At 31.9% G+C, this 22582-nt stretch overlaps 2 protein-coding genes across 2 annotated transcripts; one reads left to right on the forward strand and one right to left on the reverse strand.

Moving 5' to 3' along the window:
* The first annotated feature begins 679 nt into the window (after window positions 1-679).
* On the forward strand, window positions 680-1231 carry LOC123660942 (PHD finger protein Alfin1-like). Its single transcript, XM_045595962.1, has 2 exons — window positions 680-815; window positions 909-1231. The coding sequence occupies exons 1-2, from the start codon at window positions 680-682 to the stop codon at window positions 1229-1231; spliced, it is 459 nt and encodes a 152-aa protein (XP_045451918.1).
* Window positions 1232-5645: 4414 nt separating this feature from the next.
* On the reverse strand, window positions 5646-13286 carry LOC123660944 (delta-like protein 1). The gene is made up of 6 exons (XM_045595963.1): window positions 13197-13286; window positions 8912-9062; window positions 8003-8161; window positions 7133-7324; window positions 6573-6764; window positions 5646-5980 (listed from the first exon to the last, which is right to left on the reverse strand). The coding sequence occupies exons 1-6, from the start codon at window positions 13284-13286 to the stop codon at window positions 5646-5648; spliced, it is 1119 nt and encodes a 372-aa protein (XP_045451919.1).
* Between the last annotated feature and the right edge of the window lie 9296 nt (window positions 13287-22582).

Raw genomic sequence — 22582 nt, forward strand, 5'->3', positions numbered from 1 at the left:
CGTTATCGAAATATTATGGCAAATAAAATATGTTTTTTTTTTTTAACACTAAATCTATAATTATAATAAAACTATAATAAAAATAATTAGAACTGCTACACAGGTTCAATTCAGTAGGGGAGAGTGGGGCTGAAAGTGCCGGGGGTAAGTTGTGCCGACGCAAATATCTTGAAAATAGAAAGAGATAGATTTACGATTGTATTGCATCGCGAAATGCCTAAAAGTCGGGCACACACGGCTGCCATTTTAATTGCGTCAGCGACGCAGACCGTGTGGCTGTGCGTGTGAGGGTCCTCCAGCGACACGTAAGTAAATATTTTCGACTTAATACTTTTTGGTCTCAAGCTAGTATTTTTCTTGCTTTTAATATGAGAAAAAGGTTTGTTATTTATCCTAGGTTTTAAAAGGTTTAGGTTTTAAAAGGTTTTTTATTTATCCTAGTTTGTTATACAGTGTAATCTTGATGCTTTGAGAAGAGTGATTTCTGTATATGAGACAAAATATCACACTATCACGAGCGGGGTAAAATGTGCCGTTCACGTGGGGCTGGTTTTGCCGCGGCACAACCAACCCCTAAGTAACCTTTATTGTATAAATCGACCCTCACAAAGTATAGACAACTTGCCTGTCTCTCCAAATAATCGAGAAAGGACTCCTGAACATATTGATGAGTCAAATTATGTGGGTAGCAATGTTGAGATTGAAACTAGTCAACCATCAGGTAATCAACAAGAGACAGGTCAGTGCTGTCAGGAGCCTATCCCATGCTGCAGCTTCCAGGAGCCTATCCCTTGCTGCAGCTTCCAGCTTCCTCAGTCAGCTGATAACAACACAGGAAATAAAACTACAGAAAATTTCTCACCAGAGCTAATAAGACCTCTGCCTAAAGCATCTTACGGGCACTCCAGAGAAAAATGCTTTGGCCGAAGAGCAGGCTACTAAAAAGAAGAAGAAAGAAAGTGAAACTAAAAAGAAAGTTAAGGGAAAAGGCAAAGGAAAAGGCAAACAAATAAAAAAACCGACTAAGCCCGTTAAGAGAAGAGTTTTACAAGATGACAGTTCTGATGATGAACAAGAATGGTACTGTATCATATGTTGTGATGCCTATTCTAACTCTGCCACTCGAGAAAAATGGATTGAATGCAGAGAATGTAAGAACTGGGCCCATTTGCAATGTATTGAAGATGAAGAAAGTCAAGCATTTGTATGTCCTAATTGTTATTCTGATTAGTCATTCCGAGAATTTTGATAATCTTTTTTGATTCCTTAAAAACACTCAAGATACTGATAAATAAGAGACTGGAAGAACTCTGTGATTTTATAATTTAAGAGAAATCTTTATTATTTTTTATGATACAGTCCTTAAGGACTGATAATTTTGATAATTGATCTCAATCGTATAAAAATAAGTACAAACTATTGATTAAAATATTTTATTTTAATATGTTATTAATATATGTTACAAAAAAGTACATTTTAAAAACTAATTTATGGTAAAAAGTATAAGGAATAAATATATAATTATAAAATTTATGTATTTTAAAACTACATATATTTTCATTCATGTAAAACACCTAGAATTATCAACGGCACAACCAACCTCAGCTACGGCACAACTTACCCCAAAGTGGGGTTAGTTGTGCCTTGCCGCCGCTGTATAAAAAAATCACTTTTCCTTAAAAACTATTAGAAATATGCAAAATCTGTAGGTAAATTCGTAATCTACACTAAATTTGGCTTAGGATGAACCACTACTTTCAGACATAGTACTTGTTTAATCCGAATTATATAAAGATTTGTCAAAATCAGCACTTTCAGCCCCGCTCTCCCCTACATCAAAAATACAGAGAATATTTTGGGATGACACGATCGAATCACGTCGATACTGAAGTCACAAACACATATTTTTCATTTTTGTCTGTCTTATATTCGCCAGTCATCATGCTAAAGCTACTAAAGTATTTGAATCAAACTCGGATTAATTTAAGTTCGTATTATGAGCAAGGATATTGGGAATTCATTACAGTTACCTTTATAGAGTGGTCCTAAGTCAAAAATTTTAATTGCAAACAAAATCACAGGTAGGTAGGTATAGCTAGTGGTAAAATATATGTATATTTCTGTTCTGCAGCCTTTGATGTCAAAGGCTGCAGAACGTTTTGAGTTTCAAGTAATTTAAACCTCGTAATAAGGCTTTAGTCTATATTCCTATAAAATAGAAGAATTAACTGAATTGGATTGGACATCTATATCTATTTTCGTCCGTAGATTACCTTTTCTGCGCGATGTTATTATTCACAACCAGGTACTACGTGGAATAAAAAAATAGTTATAGGTTTTATCTTAGCTTGATAATTATAGGATGGTTAAGACTTTTATTTTCGCCTGTTTGTGAAAAAGACACTCGTTCTTGTCATCATGTGTTAACTAGAAAATATTTCTTATAGAGAAAAGTCCACGTAGGTCCACGCATGCATGCATTCGGTCTGTATTATCCCACTGTTGGGCATAGGCCTTATACCCCACGTAGGAGAAGGATACTATACCTAATATTATATAGGTAAACTATTTCTGTATCAATATTTTGAAGTGCAATAAAATATAAAAAAGTATAAATATAAAGTTTTCTATTGACTACAAACATTGGCTCCATCGTCTATATGATCTCTCAGATCTGATCAGTAAAATGTCTGCTATTTGCAAAATGGATGTTTATAAATGCAGCAATATTTTTCAGAAGTTAAATTATTATTCTTGGTATTTCTGGTCAGTCAAACTCGAACATAATAACGACATTTTATTAATAAGCGACACGTTCCTCAACTTATGCTGTAATTAGTGAAGTGCAATCCAGTTACAGGAATGCGGACCGTATATGGATGAAAAATTGAAATCATCGTAACTAACATGACCTAGAAATCATACATTTGATATTCTTCTATAAACCAGCTCGTACAACCCTGCAAGGCGTAAGAAAAATAGTAAAATGGGTATCTTGATTTAATGTTTAGTGTAAATAAAATAATGACTAAAATTTTTGCAATTTCAAAACAGATATAACATGCCCCACAAATAGCTCATTTGCCACATACTTAAAATCTTATTGAAATGTATAAAACCAAGATTTTTTTTTCAATAAATAGGTATATAGTTACGTTAAAATTATAACAAAATGTTTATTTAAGACTCCAAAAATATTAAGTTTACAACATTATATCTTTATATGTTCTGATATAAAAAGAACATTAACATCGAATTTTTACATGTGTCTAATAATACAATTAAACTAAATAAAAAAAAAAAATTAAACTAAATCAATAATATTCAATCGAAAAATCAAAAACCTAATATAGGAACAAAAAAGAACTAAATAATACCTAAAGATCGTTAACGAGGCATTACCTAGGTCAATATTGTAACCATTATTTTATTCAAAAACCTTCTAAACATGGAGTGAGAATTTATTTTTAAATATAAAAAACAGCAAAGGCAATTGAAGGTGGGTCGTGGCGTAACTGACCAAAACTAGATCGCTTATGTGCTGTGATCGCGAAAGCTTAATAAATTCTATGTTTGGTTCAGATAAGATTCAAACGGGATCCGCACTCACGCATACATTAGTCCTGCAACGCGTACTATGTAAGGAATCATGACCAAATGAAGCTAGCACATGCAAGTAAATCGATTGAACCTAGCCTTTACTTGACCGAAATAAATCGTCGGTGATGGAGACTTGGTTTTTTGTCGAAGATATTTGGAACGTAAATCTTATACTATTAAACAAGCAATTCTTGTATATATGTATATAAGGGGTTTCGGGGGCGATAAATCGATATAGCTAGGATTCATTTTTATTAAATGTCGTTTTATCCCTGTTTTTAGACAATGAAAAAATGACTACAATATTGTTAGAATACCAAGGTAAATTTCGCAATTTTTAATAAAGTTGTAATAGTTTAAGTGGGAATCGACCGGTCGAGATCGACCGAGATGACCACGGTTCAAATCTCTGTGTCTCCATATTGAATATATATTTTCCTTTTTTTTGTAATTGCACTCATGATTTTTTATTTACCTAACCAGTTCATATTTTTAATTATTATGTCGGTAAAATCGGAAAATATTGTTCATATTTTATCAATGTGTAATTCGTATTTATATATGATTTCCAAAAAATACGATTTACTAAAAATACCGAGCTTAGCTCGGTCACCCAGGTACTCACTATAATTGGTAATTGATTCGCCGTTAGTAGCAGATAATATTTCATATGTTATATGTAGGTTCGCTTTAGGCAGCAATTCGGAAGTTCATAATATCGGGTTTTGTTTTTAAAGAATATTTTATGAACATATTTTTTAGCAAAAATGTGAGCTGTATAGCAGTTGGTAACACGATTTGAAGTACTTTAAATTTTTGCATTGCGTGTCCAAATTAACGTAACACAGGGCGTGTTTTAATGTATGTTCGGACTTCTTAAGATTTTTTCTTTAAATGTCCATATTTTCTCACAAAATAAATTTATTAAAATAATGTTTTAATAAATAGCCATAATTTTCTGGTATAGTTTGTTTAACATATTAATATGTTGAAACAGATTCCCTAAGGCTTCTTTCGCCATGTAGGAAAAGGATCAGAGCTTAATCCACCACGCTGCTCCAATGCGGATTGGCGGATATGTTCCCTACTATGAGTATCGATCGCTATCAGGAATACGTGATAACAACCCAGACCAACGGCTTAACGTGCTCTCCGAGGCACGGAGGGGAGACTCGCAAGGACTGCACAAACTCCCAGACCATGGCAAACATCTATATGGCAACTACAAATGTTAGTCATGTGCGGGGATCGAACCCGCCACCGCCAGCGCAACAGCCACAAACCAGCGCTGTGTTTCACAAAAATTATTAAAAAACTAAGTTTATATAGAATCGTTTTATTTACTTATATTAAACAATAAATAGTTACAAAACTAAGTTTATATTGTTCATGAATAATGACTTTACACACAAATTCTGATTTCATATCCATAAACAAACAATAGATACAGTCTTGGACAGCAACAAGATAAATAGCGTACAATGAATGAATGGTTATATTATATTGTTGTCTTAGAGCATGTTTCACTGGTTCATAAATCTCACATTTAAATTACTGGGAGGTTTTATGCAGGACACAGACCATAAAGGCCTGCTTGACTCCTAACTACAAATTTTGGATTTACAGTTTGCGAATAGAAATATCTAACAAATGATACAAGTTTGATGGTATAAAAATCAAACATTTATTTGTTGGAAATGTCAGATACTTTTATCAACACAATACGAACGGTGAAACGAGCCCTTTAAAATGTATCATTAATTTAATGATAAATGATTTTGATGATATAAAATATACGTATGTGAAATGCATTTTTTTGATTTTATGTACTCGTAAAGAACGAAAAATTTTATGATGAAATAATGATTTTGATGAAGTGCTTATGATATTTTGAAATGGAAATTAATGTTAAGATACAATATGGCCAAAGCAATATGCGATTACAAAAAAAATTAATTCAGAATTCGCTGAACAAATTGACATTTTACCAACTAAAATAAATTCTTAAACTAAAATAAATAAATTATTTAATTCCTAAAAATAATTCATTCAGTCTCATTTTCACCATTATTCAGTTCAGATGTACCATCGGGTTTTACCGATGAACTTTCATCTGTTTCTTCAACTTCTTCTGGTGCTTCTGACGTTTCTGTTACTTCTGGTACTTCTGGTACTTCTGGTACTTCTGGTACTTCTGGTACTTCTGGTACTTCTGTGATGTTCGCAGCAGGTGTCGTCATACTGTCTGGAAGATTCTCGCAATTTTTGCCACTGATACCGGGAGGGCATTGACATCTGTAGAAGCCATCTCCAGATTCTAGTGACTGGCATTTACCGCCGTTTTTGCACGTATCTTGATTTTTCTCACAGTAATTTAACTCTGAAAAAGATAAATTTTAAATAAAATAATATATATTGTAAAATTATAGAACTTAATTTTTTCACTTAGCGTAGGTATCATTTTACAAATCTACCTAAAATGCTCTTAACCTAAAAGTTTTAATAAATTTACCATAGTTTCTTAAAAAATTATAATTTAAGAAGAATAGAGTTATACAAGCCAAGATAACCTAATAATCCTTGAACCAAAGGCTGGTTTGCAGGCTTAGATCGGCTAGCAGCACTATATCTATTTATCTATCACTTATTCTCTATATATCTATCACTATATCTATCTTTATCTATTTTTGCAAAAATTCTGTATTCTATACTGAATTTTCAAAAACATAAAATATATATTAGTTATCGTGTAATGAATATTTAACGTTTATAAGGCTTAGACTCCTTTCTTTTGAGGAAGAACAGTTTTTTTCTCACCAGTGGGACGTTTGCAGATTGTTTCGAAAATAAATATTAACCAAAATTTATTCCAAAATACCTTAATTCGTGAAAAGATTTTTATCTTTACACTTTCATTGGTTACATTAATAACATAAATCCAATTTTCTAAAGGAAATGCATGATAAACATACCTTCATCGCAAAGCATACCGCCCCAACCGGGTTCACAGATGCATTCCCATGGTCTGTTACAAGTTCCGTGCACGCAGCCGGGGTACCTGTGGCACTGAGAGCACGTGCGTCCCGTCCATCCGACCTTGCAGCGGCACTCTCCTGGCCGTCTGCAGTAACCACGCTCTCCGTGGCAACCAGGAGCGCATATTGCTGGTAGGTTGAAGATTTATGATGTAAAAGGTTAAAGTTTTGTAGAAAGTTATTTATCTTGGCACTGACACCAATCAGCCACGGTCGCTAATACGTTAGGTTTAGGAGAATTTTGTACTAAATTATGGCTCAGGTGAGTGTTACTTGAATTTGTATCCCAAGTAACTGTCAGCAAAAAGAAATGGATACGTTTTACGTATATAGAATTTAAGGAACAATACAATCATTTAATCTAATTATTTCAATAAATATTTTCAAGCAAAACTTTAAGGTGTTTAATAGTCAAAGAACTTTTTTATTTAAAAAAAAATATAAGTGAATTTATAAATATTTATAAAAACGTATTATTCTAATATTAATAAACTTACGAGTCTGGCACAACAGTCCGGTGTATCCTGGTAAGCATTTACATTCCAGTGGCTTATCGCAGTAGCCGTGCTGACAGCCCGGTAGCGGCTGGCAGGCGCGGCACGTCGGCCCCGCCCAACCTAACCGACAGCGGCACTCGCCCGGCGACTCGCAGAAACCGCGCGTCGCGTGACAATCCGAGCGACAGATTGCTGCAAAAAAAATTAACAACCCGTACAACATTCATTGGACAATTATACACTTGTCGGAATATTTCAAACTGCATTTTTAGAGTATTTTATGTATTCATGCTTAATTATGTAACAGTAATTTAAATTGAACAATTACTTAATGGTATTAAGTACGGGGTTATTTATGGCTTTATCGTTTTAAGATTTATAGAATGTCTAGACCGTATCGACAAAGATCGGTTGTACAATTAAAAATATGCTTATATACTAATTTACCATTGGTAGTTTTACAGTGACGTTAGGTAACCTACAAAAAATTGATTGTGCTCGCTTAATTTTGTTACTTGATTCTATTTTTTGTTTTAATTATATAATACTAGCGACCTACCCCGGCTTCGAAAGGTTGTAAAATCTATCAGTATTTCTCTACTATATTATGTATGTCTTATTCATATAAACCTTCTTCTGGAACCTCACTATTTACTAAAGAAAAAAGCATCAAAATCCATTGCGTAGTTTTAAGGATTTAAGCATACAGACAGCGGGAAGCGACTTTGTTATATACTAGTATGTAATGATATTGCTCTAAATTCTGCATTCAGTCGGATACTGCTATCAAAACCAACATAAGTTAGTTAATAAATTTCAAAGCAGTATTGTGACTTCAATTAGATTTTTATTTTTTTCATTATTACTTACGTTCAGAACAAAACAATCCGTCCCAACCATCTCTGCATATGCATTCGAAGGACACGTTACAGTAGCCATGCTGACAGCCGGGAAGTGGTATGCATTTGTTACATCGGTCACCGTAGAATCCTAATTTACACCGGCATTCGCCCGGTCGCTTGCAATAACCTATTAACAACGAAACTTTGATTGTTACGTACCATAATTGTGCAGTAATTACATAAATTATTATACTTACTTATTCTAGCATCTAAGAAAAATGTAGTTATTTCATATCTCTAATCTATATATATTTTGTCTACATATTTAGCAATCAAATACGGAGTCGGTGGTATGAGTTTTTTTTTTTTTACATTACAAACGTGCAGTCTGATGGTAAAAGTATACCTGCTTTTGGACGCCTGCAATGCCAGGAGCATTACAAGCGCGTTGTTGACCCTAATCCTCCCCAGAAGTTCTGGATTTAGCACCTTATTCACCACAAGAACGCAGCACTACTTTAGAACAGCTCAATTTAGTTTGATTTTCTATTATGTGAGGTACTTTCCCAATCGGCTGCCCCAAATTTTGAGTAAGATATTTACTGTTGTGCTTAATAGAAGGGGTCAGTATTTGGTCTTAATCGTCATAGTATCTAGGTGATATTGTTAAATAGCTGCTCGTCGCGCCTTTACCCAGGTGACGTCTGATTCGAAGATTAAGGACTTTCGGGATAAAAATTAGACTACTATCATTTCCCACGTATCATTGCAATTAAATCAAAGCTTTTTTAAGATTTGTAATTTTAGCCACATACATACAAACTTTTGCATTTATATCAGTAATAATTCTTTATTTAAAACTTTTACTCATTTCGAAAGGAAATTAATCAACAGTAAATTAGTTATTGGTTTCATTAATATGCACAAAAAATATTACCTTGCAAAGGATCACAACCCTTTTTACATATTGGCACGTCGCACAGATCGCCCTGCCAGCCTGGTAAACACTTGGGCTCGCCCTTGTCATCACACACGTAATGGCTGTGCTCGCTCTGCACTGACGGCAACTCGCACGCCTGGACACTCTTCTGATATAGAGCCGGCTGATAGGATGGGTGAAACAACACATACATGCTTCGTGAACGTGCATTAATAACAAAAGTAAGTTACATATATCATGCTATGAAGTTATAAAGAGTTTGGTATTAAAACAAATAGAAATTGTATCATATCCATTAAAAGGTGAAATGTTAAGCCGTTTTTTTACAATAAAGAGAAAAGAAAATACTTGCTGATGCATTGTGAGCTAGAAATAATAACCGTTAGAACCATGCTTTGCGAAATTTTTATTTTTTTAGAATTATATTCTAATGAAGTCGGCTAAGGGGGTCAGTGTAATATAACATTTACATGCTTTGTGAACGTGCGTTAATAACAACATTAAGTAGAAAAGTTTGTGGAATTTAAATTAGAATTAACTGTTGTGATGTGAGATGTATCATTGTTATAATTAAAATTCAAACAATGACAAGTTATTTATTATGCTTTAAGATTAAATTTATCTACCTACTCGCTTTGTGTTTGTTTATTCATATTGATGCATAACCTGTATTAATATGACTTTGTGCGTCTTAAATTTTTCAAGTAGTTTAGAGGCGTAATAAATAAAGTAGTACGTCGAAGCAATAAAAATATTTTGCTAACAAGAAACATCAGTTATTAGGGAATCAATCATAGGGATGTGAGCATGCATTTTATCAACAATGAGCTACAATGAACATGAGGTAATCGTGCCATGCTAAATAAACTTTGTTTCAGAATTATACTAATAAAAGAGGATTATGTATTGTCTCTTAATAATATTTAAATGTTGTATTTTTATTTTATTTTTTTAGGTATATAGTTAGCTGTAAACTAAGTCTCTGTACACTGTCTGTTTTCAAAATAAATCAAAGAAATTGTAAATAGTGTATTAATTATGATTAATAATATTTCAAAATAAACATCGTTACATTTTGAGTTTGAATAGCTATTATTTTTTTTAGGTTAGACGTACCTAGTTATTCAAAGGATTAGTAGATCAACAGTTATATAATTTTTTACGATCTTTTTCATATTGTGTTATTAACGACATTATGCTAAAGATAATAAATTGAAAATAAACTTCTGTGTAAATGATTAAGGGCACGTTCACCCCTTTTTGCAAAAGTCTACCCGGAACATAAGTTGCAAGTACTAATAAGCTTTATCCGTAGGAGGTCATTATGACTATAGGTACGTTTAAAAGTGGTTACTAAGAAAAACGACATATATTTTATTCGTAATATAGAGTAGGTAGGATTAGATTCTTTTATTATTATTTTTTTAAGTTGAAATAGATATAAAAATTTGCCAATATTAAATCTTTTTTACGATACTAATACATTCCGCCAGTACCTAAGCCGGACCTGAAAGTTTGCTTTACAATTTATTAGACATGCTTTTATAATACATCGATAAATCTATTCTAAGTAGTAGTAGTAGTGAATGAAGACATCTTAATTATGTATTTGTGTTTTTATATATAAGGTAAGAATACACATAAATTTCTTTTAATGTATTCGTATGAAAATAATCAAAGCCAAAATCATAATACCAGTAACAATTCCTAAACTAAATTTGAGAACAAAATTGGTAATATGGAACCCTAACTTAATTTAAAAAATGTCTTATTATGCTGATTGTTGGTTTTACATTTTAAGTATTCTTCTATTGAAATGAACTATCTATGGAATATCGTTAAAACTAATTAATATAGCTTACGATTTAATGAATAAGATACACCATACGTACCTATACATGGAAATTGAATAATTTTGTAAAATATTTTTACTGGAATAAATTTTAAAAAGTTATTATTTGGATATTTTCAATGAATACCCTTCAAATAGAAAGAGTATTAGAAAATAACAATAACTACAAAATAAAAAGATATTAATAATATTTCTAATTAAATATAATATTTCATTTTCTATACAATGGCATATATTCCCACATATACATTTGTATACGTACATATGTACACATATACATTAGACTGTTTTCCAAAATTAAACTCAACAATAGAGAAACTAAAATACAGCTGCCTTTTTAACTAGAGTTCGTGCCTAACAAATGAACCGTCTACACAGCGCTTCCATTGTATCAATAGACAGATAGAAAGCAGTTATTTTTACTGTTACACACATTAATTGTCGTTGGTAAACCCCAATATTCCTTGAAACCCATCAGGATGTCAACAGTGAGTCACTAAAGGAACTTTCTAATAACGTGAAAGCAACGTGAAAGTGTGCCGCGAGAAACCGCACTCAAAATAAATATTTATTCACGGAAAGTTATAAATTAATAAGCCACAAATTGCCACAAATCGCTACAAATAGCCACAAATTTTTAAGTATTGATGCGATCCTTGTTTACGTTAACTAATATTCTAGCATTCTGTACAGTTGAAATAGTTTATGTAAATTATTCGATTTACAATTTTTGATTTGTATTTATTCAATATTCAATTCTATAATAAATTATAAATATTATTTTTATTATGAACATCATATTTTTTTGGTATCGCAGGGGAATCCATTTACGGGTGATGATATCCAGGATGCCCGGGTAGGCATTCCTAGACCGTATGTCGGCTTCAGCACTTGGGGGTGCAATACCGACCAAAACCCCTGCGGGAACCTTCAGCCGCTTTAATTGGAGGGTGCTGGATCTGCAGGCAACAGGATCCCTCCAGCGACAGGCTGGCCTCAGCGAAAAAACCAGACTTCTACTCCATGGGGACTGGCCAGCTCACCTCTGAACAATTCCGACGACGCCATGTCTGGCAGGACCGGGTTCCCATCCCGGCACGACATGGGCACAGGGGCGTTACTGGAGGCGTATTAAGTAGCGCCTCCTACGTACCCCTGTTCGTCGCCTGGTGACGGAGGCCTCGTCAGCGGCCTCCTCTCTCATCTGCTCGTCATTCTCCTTCTGGGACATTACTGTCTCGCAGAAGGAAACCATCGCCTTCCAGGACTCGTCGTCGCTGAACATCGCGGTGATGACGCTTGGCAGTGACAAGTCCCCTCCGAGGACTGTCGTCAGATCGCGAATTGATTATGAACATCAGACTTAAACACAAAATTACATATCTAAACTTATTTTATAAAATTGAGAAAACATAAGTAAGTATAATTGAAATATTATCTACAGTGAACTAACATCTGAGAAAATGATATCTATATTTTACCGTCCGCACCGTCCGAATAAAAAGTAGGCTACGTGTTGTTCTGCATCTTCAACTACCAGCATACCTGGTTCTACTCCCTTCAGTTCAGTAGCATTTGCTTTAAAGAGTATCAAACATGTCACTAAGTTTGTGAGGATAGATGGATATAGATGGATATCTATCCTCAGAAACTTTCGCTTTTATAATATAAGTAATATATATAAGTCTCCAAAGAATTAAAATATTTTGTTTAATAAATTCTAAAGCCGTTTGTTGTTTCCATTAGTATCATATATTTTTTATAATAATAATACGCTTTATAGATAATTGCTTTGCTCTACCGGCATCCACAAGTAAAAAAAAATTATTGCTTCTGTTGTTGTAAATTAATTAATTATCAAAATTATATTTTTAATTTTGAAACAACGTCAACATGATTGACGGTTTGTAAATTTTTTATTTATTTAGTGCGAATTATTCGCACGGGTATTGCTAGTTTACATATATTTTACGACTAGATCGTTGTTTAACATTCTAGAACCCTTTAATCTGTATGAATTCATTTACCTCGCACGTACTTAGCAATATTTTCGAATTCTAAATTTTTAAAAAATGCGATACATTTCCCGAGGATATTGACCAATTATGGGAAATTATAATGTTATTCAAATTAATTCGCGAATATAAATGTTTACTTGAAGTTGCGTCTGTTGATGAATATATTAACATGTATTTGCAAATCAATTAATTTCTTTAGAACAGAAAAACAGAGTGCCCCAATCTTGATATACCTTTTATAAAATAATATTTCCTAAGAGACAAAAATTATAGCATCATAAAATTACGCTACAGGAAATATAATAAGGACTTCGGCAAATACTAGTATCGAGGACATTTTTTTAATTCATTATTCAATAGTATCCTAAACAATTTTGCAACCTACGCTTTTAAAAACCAAATTCAAACTTACCTGTTTTTTCCACTTCGGTATGATATATTTAGCTGGCAACACCGCCGGTGTTACACAACAAATAACGACGATTAAAATTAAATTTCTCATTTTTAATACACTGAGTTAATTTAAAAAAAAATAGTAAAATTATTAAACCATTATTTTAAAATATCCAAATGTGGCGACTTATTTGTACGTCTCTTGGGACGTGAATGGGATGTGTGGGATGCAGGTATCCGATGCGTTTGATGCGCGCTCGAACAGACGCTGTACTGTTAGCCGTGTTAATGAACTTGAATCGAGAGAGGCTACTTTCGCCGGCTTAGGCTCCGAAACTTTCTGTTTATGACACGTGTTACCTACAGTTCTACACGCAACTCGTGTTATGAAACCACCATTCACTCCATACCATAAGTTTAAACGCTACTTGAAATATTGACTTACGTTCGTAGTATTTTCAAAAATACTTGCGTTATTAATAATTCAGTAACGAATAATTCGTAAAATATTATTAGCACGTAAAAAGAGAATTAACTACTTAAATAACAAAAACCATTATTTTAAGACAAAAAGAAAACAATAAAATGGATTTAGGAAAAAAAAAAGTATGAGTAATACCTACCTATGGTATACTTACTTATGAATCGCTGTTTCACTGGCTTATTTTAACCTCATCTTAAGATCATTATCACGACTCGGATTTGATACAGTTCGCGAAACTAGGTGAGTTTCTTGCATTAAATTATTAAATAAACAATAAATTTCATTGTTTACAAAATATTAATATTAATTATATTCTATTAACCCTGTTTACGGTCAGTACCTTCAGTTTTAAAGCCCACTATACTAATTGCTGGCAATAAAAATAATAAACACAATAATAATAATAGTGACTAAATTTTAAGTATTCATAATAAAAATTCATTATTATAATTCCTGTCCTATACTTTGACAGCCTATTACCGGCCACCGCTGGGCTTAGATTTCTTATACATATCTATATAGACTGAGAAAGATTGAAGCTCAATACGGCACTTTTTTGACGCTGGGCAAATCTTCAAAATGATGAGAATGATTTTTACCCACTACTACCCCTGCAATAGCAGTCGAGCAAGCGATCCTCCCGTGCCTCGCTCCACTCTAGGCTGTTAAGAAAGCGTCTTTGGGGATACATTTATTTAAAAAAAATTGATAGCGTACATATAACGTATTATAAAAAATATAAATATTGAGTAAATTTTTACAAAAAATATTATCCAAAGGGAGAATTAATACAAAGAAAGTCAAATAGGTTTTCGCCTTTCCTTAAAGCAATCAGGTGACATTAGAATTAGAGACGAATAAAATTTCCGAAAAACAACCGAACAACATATAAATAGTTGACCAACGTTTTACCCGCTATTAATGATGATATAACGAACTACGTCTTAAAAAATTGTCATGTTCCGTAACAAATTCAAAAAATTCGAAAAAAAGACTACATGCCTTGTCTACTAATATATAAACCCACCTTTCTTTTACAGTCATCAACACAACATAAAACCTAAGTAGGGCTTTAAGATAAAAAAAATTACGACACTAAGGAAAACGATTAAAAAAATCGACATAAATTTGTCAATAAAAAGAACAGTTAATCGTAACATTCACTTTTGATCCACTCTGCCCGCTAAACGATTTCGATGAACTTAATCTTTATCATAAAACAATTCTTTCAACAAGTAGGTCTTATATATTCATACCCTGAATTATTCGTAACAACAGTATTATAATCAGGTAGCCATGTTTATAAAAAAAAGAAACGATTGTAGTTGTATGCTCTAAATAGCACATTTATAACATAATTCTTAGTGATAAGCTTAAATTTCAAATAAAAATTATTTTAATTGTGAATCAGAGAGTGGTGACACAAAGTTTTCTTAAAAATAATAATTAAATAAATGAATGATAAAAATATACATGAATTCAGCCTGTAACATCTCACTGCTGGGTATAAGCCTCGATCTACATGTAGAAGAGTCAGGGGATTGGCGGAGAAATATATAAATAATAAATTCCTTTATTTCAGGTATTTCCATAGGCTTAGGTAGAAATGCTTTTAATATTGACTGTAAATATGAGAGCTTAAAATAACTACAAAAAGAAGCATTTATGATTCAGAAACTCATCTCCCTGCGGGATTTTTGAAGTAAAACTTCTTTACGCACGCTTGACTTGGAAAGTAAGCTGGTGAATTCGTGACGAGAGCGTTACGAAAAGTGTGATCGGGCGAACGGAAGTTAAAAGGGAGATACAAATTGGTGAAGATAGAAAGAGAGTTAAGTTTCGTAAGTTTTACTTTAGTCGTATGGTCTGAAGCACACTCGATTTTTTTTTTAAATAAGATACATACCGGACCTACAATTGCTACACACTTCACTTATAAAAGGAGGTTAGCCCCTATAAATCTTATACTATTAAACGAGCAATTCTTGTATATATATATATATAATCTGAATCTCGGAAACGGCTCCAACGATTTTCATAAAATTTAGTATATAGGGGGTTTCGAGGGAGATAAATCTATCTAGCTAGGATTCATTTTCAGAAAATGACGTTTTATCCCTGTTTTTAGGGAGTAAAAAAAATATCGTTAGAATACGAAGGTAAATTTCGCATTCGTCAACTTAGTTGCAATAGCTCGGTCGAAAATCGGCCGGTCGGGATCAACCGAGAAGATCATGGTTCAAATCCACATGTCCCTGATCAATTATTTTTTCTTTTTCTTTTTCTAATTGCACTCGCTATTTTTTATTTAAATAAGCTGTTCTTATTTTTTATTATTATGTCGGTAAAAACGAAAAATATTTTCATATTTTATCATTATTATTTTTTAATTATTTTTTATTTTTGATTTTTTATATTTATTTATATTTTTTATTATTATCAGTAAAAAAAATATTATTCATATTTTATAAATATGTAATTCGTATTTAAATATAATTTAAAAAAAAAAACACGATTTGTTGGAGCGCCTATCAGTTTTTAGAAGCAATTACTCTCAATCTTGTAATTGTGTATTTTGTATCAATTTTTAATTTATCCTTATTTTTTATTTTTATTTTGCGTTAATTCATTATTAATAATTGCTACTTGCAGGCAAACGAAAAAAAATCGACTTCAATTACATCGACAAGTAATACAATGTAGGTACATCAAAAAATAGTCAAGAAATACGCATTATCAAAGATTACTCCATAAGTTGTAATCAGATCTCGATGAAATATGACCACATGATAAACATCGGCTTTCAATTAGGTTTAAAACATCAAAATCAGTACACCCAGTAGTATGTTAAGTATTATGTAGTTAATGTAAAGTTATGCGGATTTTCGAGAGTTTCCCTCGATTTCCCTAGGATCCCATCATCAGATCCTGGTTTCCTTATCATGCTACCACACCAGGGATATCTCCTTTCCACCAAAAAAAGAATTATCAAAATCTTTTCATAAACGACTAAGTTATCCCCGAACATACATTAAAATATATATTGTTACGTGTTAGGGTTCGAAGGATTTGGAGAGAAAGACCTGCTGACTCTTTTCAAGACTTTATTCACTAGCACTAGGTCCAACACAAAGCACTAGGTTCAAACACTAAGCACTAAGTTCAAACACTAAGCACTCACAATGTCCGCTCCGGCTTCGCACGGGTGTAAAATATAATTATAGCCTATTTCATTCACTGAAAAATGATAAAAATCGATCCAGTAGTTTTGATTTATTCATTACTGCCCGTAGCCCGCACGCATTAACTTTAGAGTAAAAGCCGGCCGGAACTGCCGCAAACGGTACATATCGCAATTTTTAAATCTATAATATCTTCAAAAATATTCATTTAAATCATATGCTGTAAAGGGCCATATAGATCAATATTAAATCAACAATGTATTTAAGGTATTTAATTAGATAAGGATTAATGCTGTATTGGTTAAAATCGATTTGAAAATTAGCCATTATTTGTCGTAAAAAGTAAATGACAAAAAAATGTTATTGTGGGATATCCATAAGAGACATATACCATAGCGGAGTTTTCTGTAGAACTTTTCAATGTGTATAATACTTAGTACATTATTTTGATAAATCTCGTAGGGTTCAGGCTGTGTTTGCAATGTAAGCGGAAAAATGTAATTATCTACGACATCACATTAGACAAAACTCAAAACAGTATTTCTCCACTATTTAATGCATGTTATTATACATATAAACATTCCTCTTCAATCACTCTATCTATTAAAAAAACCGCATCAAAATCTGTTTCGTAGTTTTAAAGATTTAAGCATACATAGGGACATAGGGATATAGAGACAGAGAAAGCGACTTTGTTTTATACTATGTAGTGATATATATATCTCGCACCTTCGGTGCAACAAAGTCACAACAGCTCATTTCTTAATTTTACAGGAGAGGACTTTTAATTTTTTTTTTCGCTTTTACTTCCTCATTTCTGGATTATAGACTTTAGAGATTACTACTTATAGTAGGTTTGAAATGTTTATAAAATTAATAGTTTACTTTTTTTGCTATGGTTTAAAAATCTTATAATTATCAAAAAGTCCTTATAAGACATAACAAAAAAAGTGTCCTGAATTGTGAATTTGTTGCACCGAAGGTGGGATATATATATATTGAGTTTCCTTCAGCCGAATTGAGTAACCTCCTCCTTTTTTGAAGTCGGTTAAAAAACACTTCATCCAAACCGGCAGCGAGTCATTTTAACTCTCTTTTCTACTACTAATCCTTCACAATTTACTAAGAATACCGAGCTGAGCTCGGTCACCCAGGTACTAATCTTTAAATAACTTACTTCTTTATTACATTACTATTAGATAAAAAATCCGAGATATATCCTTGTTTGCTTTCAGTTGACATACCAACTAATTAACCCTTATAATAATACTATAAGACTTATAATTGACGACGCGGTGGCGCAGCGGTCACAGCAGTGGTTTGTGACTGTTGCGCGTTCGATCCCTGCACATGACAAACATTTGTATTGGCTATATAGATGTTTACCGTGGTCTGGGTTTTTTTTGCAGTCCTTGTGGGTCTCTCTAACTCCCGTTAAGCTTTTGGTCCCGGTTGTTATCGTGTACATCGATAGCGATCGTCACTCGTTGTAGGGAATATATCCGCCAACCCGCATTGGAGCAGCGTGGTGGATTAAGCTCTGATCTTTCTCCTACATAGGGAAAGAGGCCTATGCCCAGTAGTGGGATATTACAGGCTGAAGTGTATAAGGTGACCAGAGCTCCTGGAGGGGTCGGGGATATGTTCGGCAACGCGGTTGGGTTGGGGCTCTTGGTGTTACAGACGTCTATAAGCTACGTCTAAGTCTATGTGAGCCGTACGTACAATCGTTTGCCGACCTAGTTATATATAAAAAAGTACATTTTAAAATGTCGACAATACTCACAGTAGTAGGACAATAACGTTAAATGCATAGAAATGTAAAACTTAAAAAAAAAAACAAAAGGTTTAGCATAACAAGAGTAAGTATACTATTACTATTAAATTGTGTTAGAAAGGGGAAAAAAGAAAAATGAAAAATCATATATTTATTTCAAAGTATTTATTTAATCATTATTTATATTACTTCATTATGTACACTAAAGCTATATACACACAGTTTAGGTCCATATTAAAATACTAATTACAACATTCCAAGCTTCGAATACAAACATTCAATATACTGTTAACACGATTACGGATGGGAGGACACATGTACAATTGTAAAAAATAAAACGAAATATAATAAAGGAATAATCACAATATTGTAAATATGAAATAAATAAAATTGTACAAAAAGAAATAAATAAGTTATTTTATAATAAAACTAAAAATATACAAATATAACCATAATTTATGACGTTATAATATCAATGAATTTAAATTATATCTCTAACAACATAGCGCAATATTAAGAACTCAAAATGTGTAATATAAGATTGATTCAAAATACAAATGAAGTAACTTAATTATAATTACAAATATCGAACGCAAAATTTTAAGGAATGTTAACATATACCTAAGTCGCGTCGTTCTCCCAACCTTATAAATTTTCTACATGAATATTAACCGTTACATTAGAATAAAGGTAGGTATTACGTGATTACAGGTCTAAATGTTTATAATTGGTCGCAGTATAAGGCTTAAGTTGTAGCACTTTACTAATAAAAACAACCGAATCTCCTAAAAATACATACAAACATTAATTCATCAAATAAAACTATAGCATTCTCATTTTAATTAATTGATGCTACTAATTTTATGATTTCAAAAATTCGACCAAAATTTTATAAAACTTGAATACAAATATATATTCCAAAAACATTTAAATCAAAATCAAATAATAATTTTATTAAGTAAACAAATACTAAATAGAATGTTTTAAAAGATTTCAAAAAATAAAAAATGAGAAAAATTAATATAATATTCGATTTTTTTCAAAATATCAGATCATCAATTTTATTTTGTGGCACGAGAATAATCTTATACGACATACCATAATAAAGATATCATTTTGACACCCCATTGTATTTAGTGACAACTAAAACAGTGCTGTTACCCGTAACACAGAGAGTTCTAATGGGGACAACGTTATGACCCAGTAAATAAATCATTTGTATCAGAATACAAATGTCATAACACACAATTATAAAGCCAATGATCGACTGGCAGTGTGACACAAGTGCAGAAGCAGACATCTGGCTATGGTTTCATCTTCTATGCGACCAGTTTGTGAAACTTTTTTGACCATTTAACTTTACGTAAACTCAGATGATATAAAATTATTTTTTTTCCATTTAGCATTTATACATATAGCTTTAAAAAATTATTAATTTTTCTAAATTTAATAACCCGTAAAAAATTTTTTCAATCGAAAAAAAACACCATGGCGACTCAATTTAAATTGAAAAATAAAATTTTGAAACTATTTTGTGCAATTGTAACATCATTTGCAAACCTCCTTAATTTGACTTATTATAAGACATGTAAGGATATTTTATAAACCATAACCTACTGGCTGTACTAAGGCCATAATTCGGACCATAAATATATATTTCAAATTATATTTCTTTTAGTTTGGTCTTTTGGCATGATTATATTTGCATGATCTTTAATAACCTACAAAAGTAATATAACTAACTAATGATAAAACCGTTATTATTTTCGACATAAAGTTAGTTTATAGCTAAAATTAATAGGTTTGTAAAATGAAAAAAAAAAAACAATTATTTTCAACCAAAAACATTGAAATAAAACGTAACATATATAGGCATAATCATACGAAAGATCATATATTAACATTTCAATAAATACAGTTGAATCGAATGATTTAGAACATGAAAGCTTAGTTGTATTATCATTAACTAACCGATTACAAGACAGATACGAGTATGTGCTTCTAGTAGTTTCTATGTCCTATATAAAATTAGGGTTTAAGTAAACAAGCGCAGATAATTAAGTATCAGGAAGGAACGTTGTACATTTTAATCATTCTAAGTGATGTTAGGGAAAGCATTTATTTTGGCACTATTGAAAACCATCGAACAAAATGCATGAAATAAGGAATGTAGTATGTTAAAAACAAAAAAAAAAAAAACAGTACCTACTTGCCCAGTTATTCCCGCCATATTGGATTTTTTAAATACGTCAAGAAAATGTTTACTAAATTTTTCTTCCTTTTTAGAAAATATCTTCGTATGGTTATCTACACAAATATTGAGCGCTTATCTTAAATTTAGTGCAATATTTTATGGAAATAAACATTAATATTTAATGAGTACTAAATATTTTAACATTTTATTTCTTTTCATTTATGTACTGAACAAAATTCTTTTCTGTTTGTGATCCAGCGCGAACACCACTCTATCACCGAGCGCTTTATATTAATAAAAAGTTAATAATGGTTTAAATTAAACTTCTTTTATACGCACAAACGTAAATTGCTAAATGCCAGTTAAAACACTACGATTAACATTTTATAAACAGAAGATACAAAGTATAAATGTCACACAATAACGTATACACTGCCTTGCAACATGTATATTTTATGCATTTACTGAACGGTATTCGTTTTTTACGTACATTACCATGTCTAACTATATAACTTAAAAAAATTTACAATGCTTATAAAGCATAATATTAAATCGATTTTTAATATTCAATGATTTTCCTTAAATTTCTTCACGTATGAAGTTATAAGGTCGATAAAAGCAAGAAATATCTATCGAAGATAGTCTATAGAAGTCTATCCAGAGTTTTGGTCAGCTGGAAACCTAACTCATGCCCTATACCTTTAAACTACTACCGCGTATTCCGTCCGTTCTAGCCCTTTGGCGCAGTGTGCAGTGACCCCGCTTTCTGCTCCGGGGTTGTCGGTTCGATTCCCTCCCCAAGTCTGGGTGTCATATATTTTTTATTTATATGTATTTATCAAAAAAAAAATAGTTGTATTAGTTGGCTGTTACCTTAATCACAAGCCTTAAGTTGCTTACCTTAAGAACAGACCGTGACTGAAATTGACGTGATAGACCGTGTGTATGTTAAACATATTTATTTATTTTTATATAACTACTGCTATTGTGATTGCTTATTATTCTTAGTTTAGATATGGTACGTTGCACATGTGGTTTAATTTAATGCCTCTCTTTTATCTATTAGTACTTAGATGAGTATCTTTATACTCATTTTGGGCCTTTTAACCAAATACTTCCCAAATTAGTTTGATAGCCGTAGTCGTAAAAAACATCGAAAATAAAAAGAAAACTAACGTAGTTTTTTAATATTATAGAACTTGTTTATTTTTCAAAATTAGACCATATTTTAACTGTCAATTTTATTTTGACAACAGAAATCACTTAATGTACTCTTTTTGTCGTATTTATGATAAACACTAAAACGATATAGTTTACATTAATGTAATGAATTCAGTGATTAAAAAATAGAAAAAAAAACCATCAAAAGATTTCAGACCTAACTTCGATAAAATAAAGCATCGTATTTCAATCAGTTTAGTGATATTTTTTATTAATACATTAAAAAATAAGCAAAAAATATAAATAACAAAGAATATCAAAATAAAAACCAATAATTAATCGTTATGAAATGAAAACTTAGTCACGTTGACAGGCATATTGATTATAGTAATATTCAGTTATCCATATTTACAATAGGCACAGCAAAGTTAGAATCATCATCAGTTTCAAAATTAGAATATCCTTTCACAGTTGCACCGACAGTTCATACAATAAATAAGACCCAAAATTGCCTGAATCATCCAAAGTCCAAATTAAATAGAATTTACCCCAAAATTGATAGTATTTAGCCATTTCTAAGTATATTAATTAAAATCGGCTTAACAAC

Source organism: Melitaea cinxia, chromosome 16 (genome assembly GCF_905220565.1).
Source record: "Melitaea cinxia chromosome 16, ilMelCinx1.1, whole genome shotgun sequence".
NCBI lineage: Eukaryota > Metazoa > Arthropoda > Insecta > Lepidoptera > Nymphalidae > Melitaea > Melitaea cinxia.

Coding starts and splice junctions, on each gene's coding strand:
- LOC123660942 (XM_045595962.1), top strand. CDS start 680: ATGTGGGTAGCAATGTTGAGATTGAAACTAGTCAACCATCAGGTAATC. Junction 816..908: donor TGCAGCTTCCAGCTTCCTCA/GTCAGCTGATAA, acceptor CGGGCACTCCAG/AGAAAAATGCTTTGGCCGAA.
- LOC123660944 (XM_045595963.1), bottom strand. CDS start 13,286: ATGAGAAATTTAATTTTAATCGTCGTTATTTGTTGTGTAACACCGGCG. Junction 9,063..13,196: donor TACCGAAGTGGAAAAAACAG/GTAAGTTTGAAT, acceptor GCTCTATATCAG/AAGAGTGTCCAGGCGTGCGA. Junction 6,765..7,132: donor CGGACTGTTGTGCCAGACTC/GTAAGTTTATTA, acceptor TCAACCTACCAG/CAATATGCGCTCCTGGTTGC.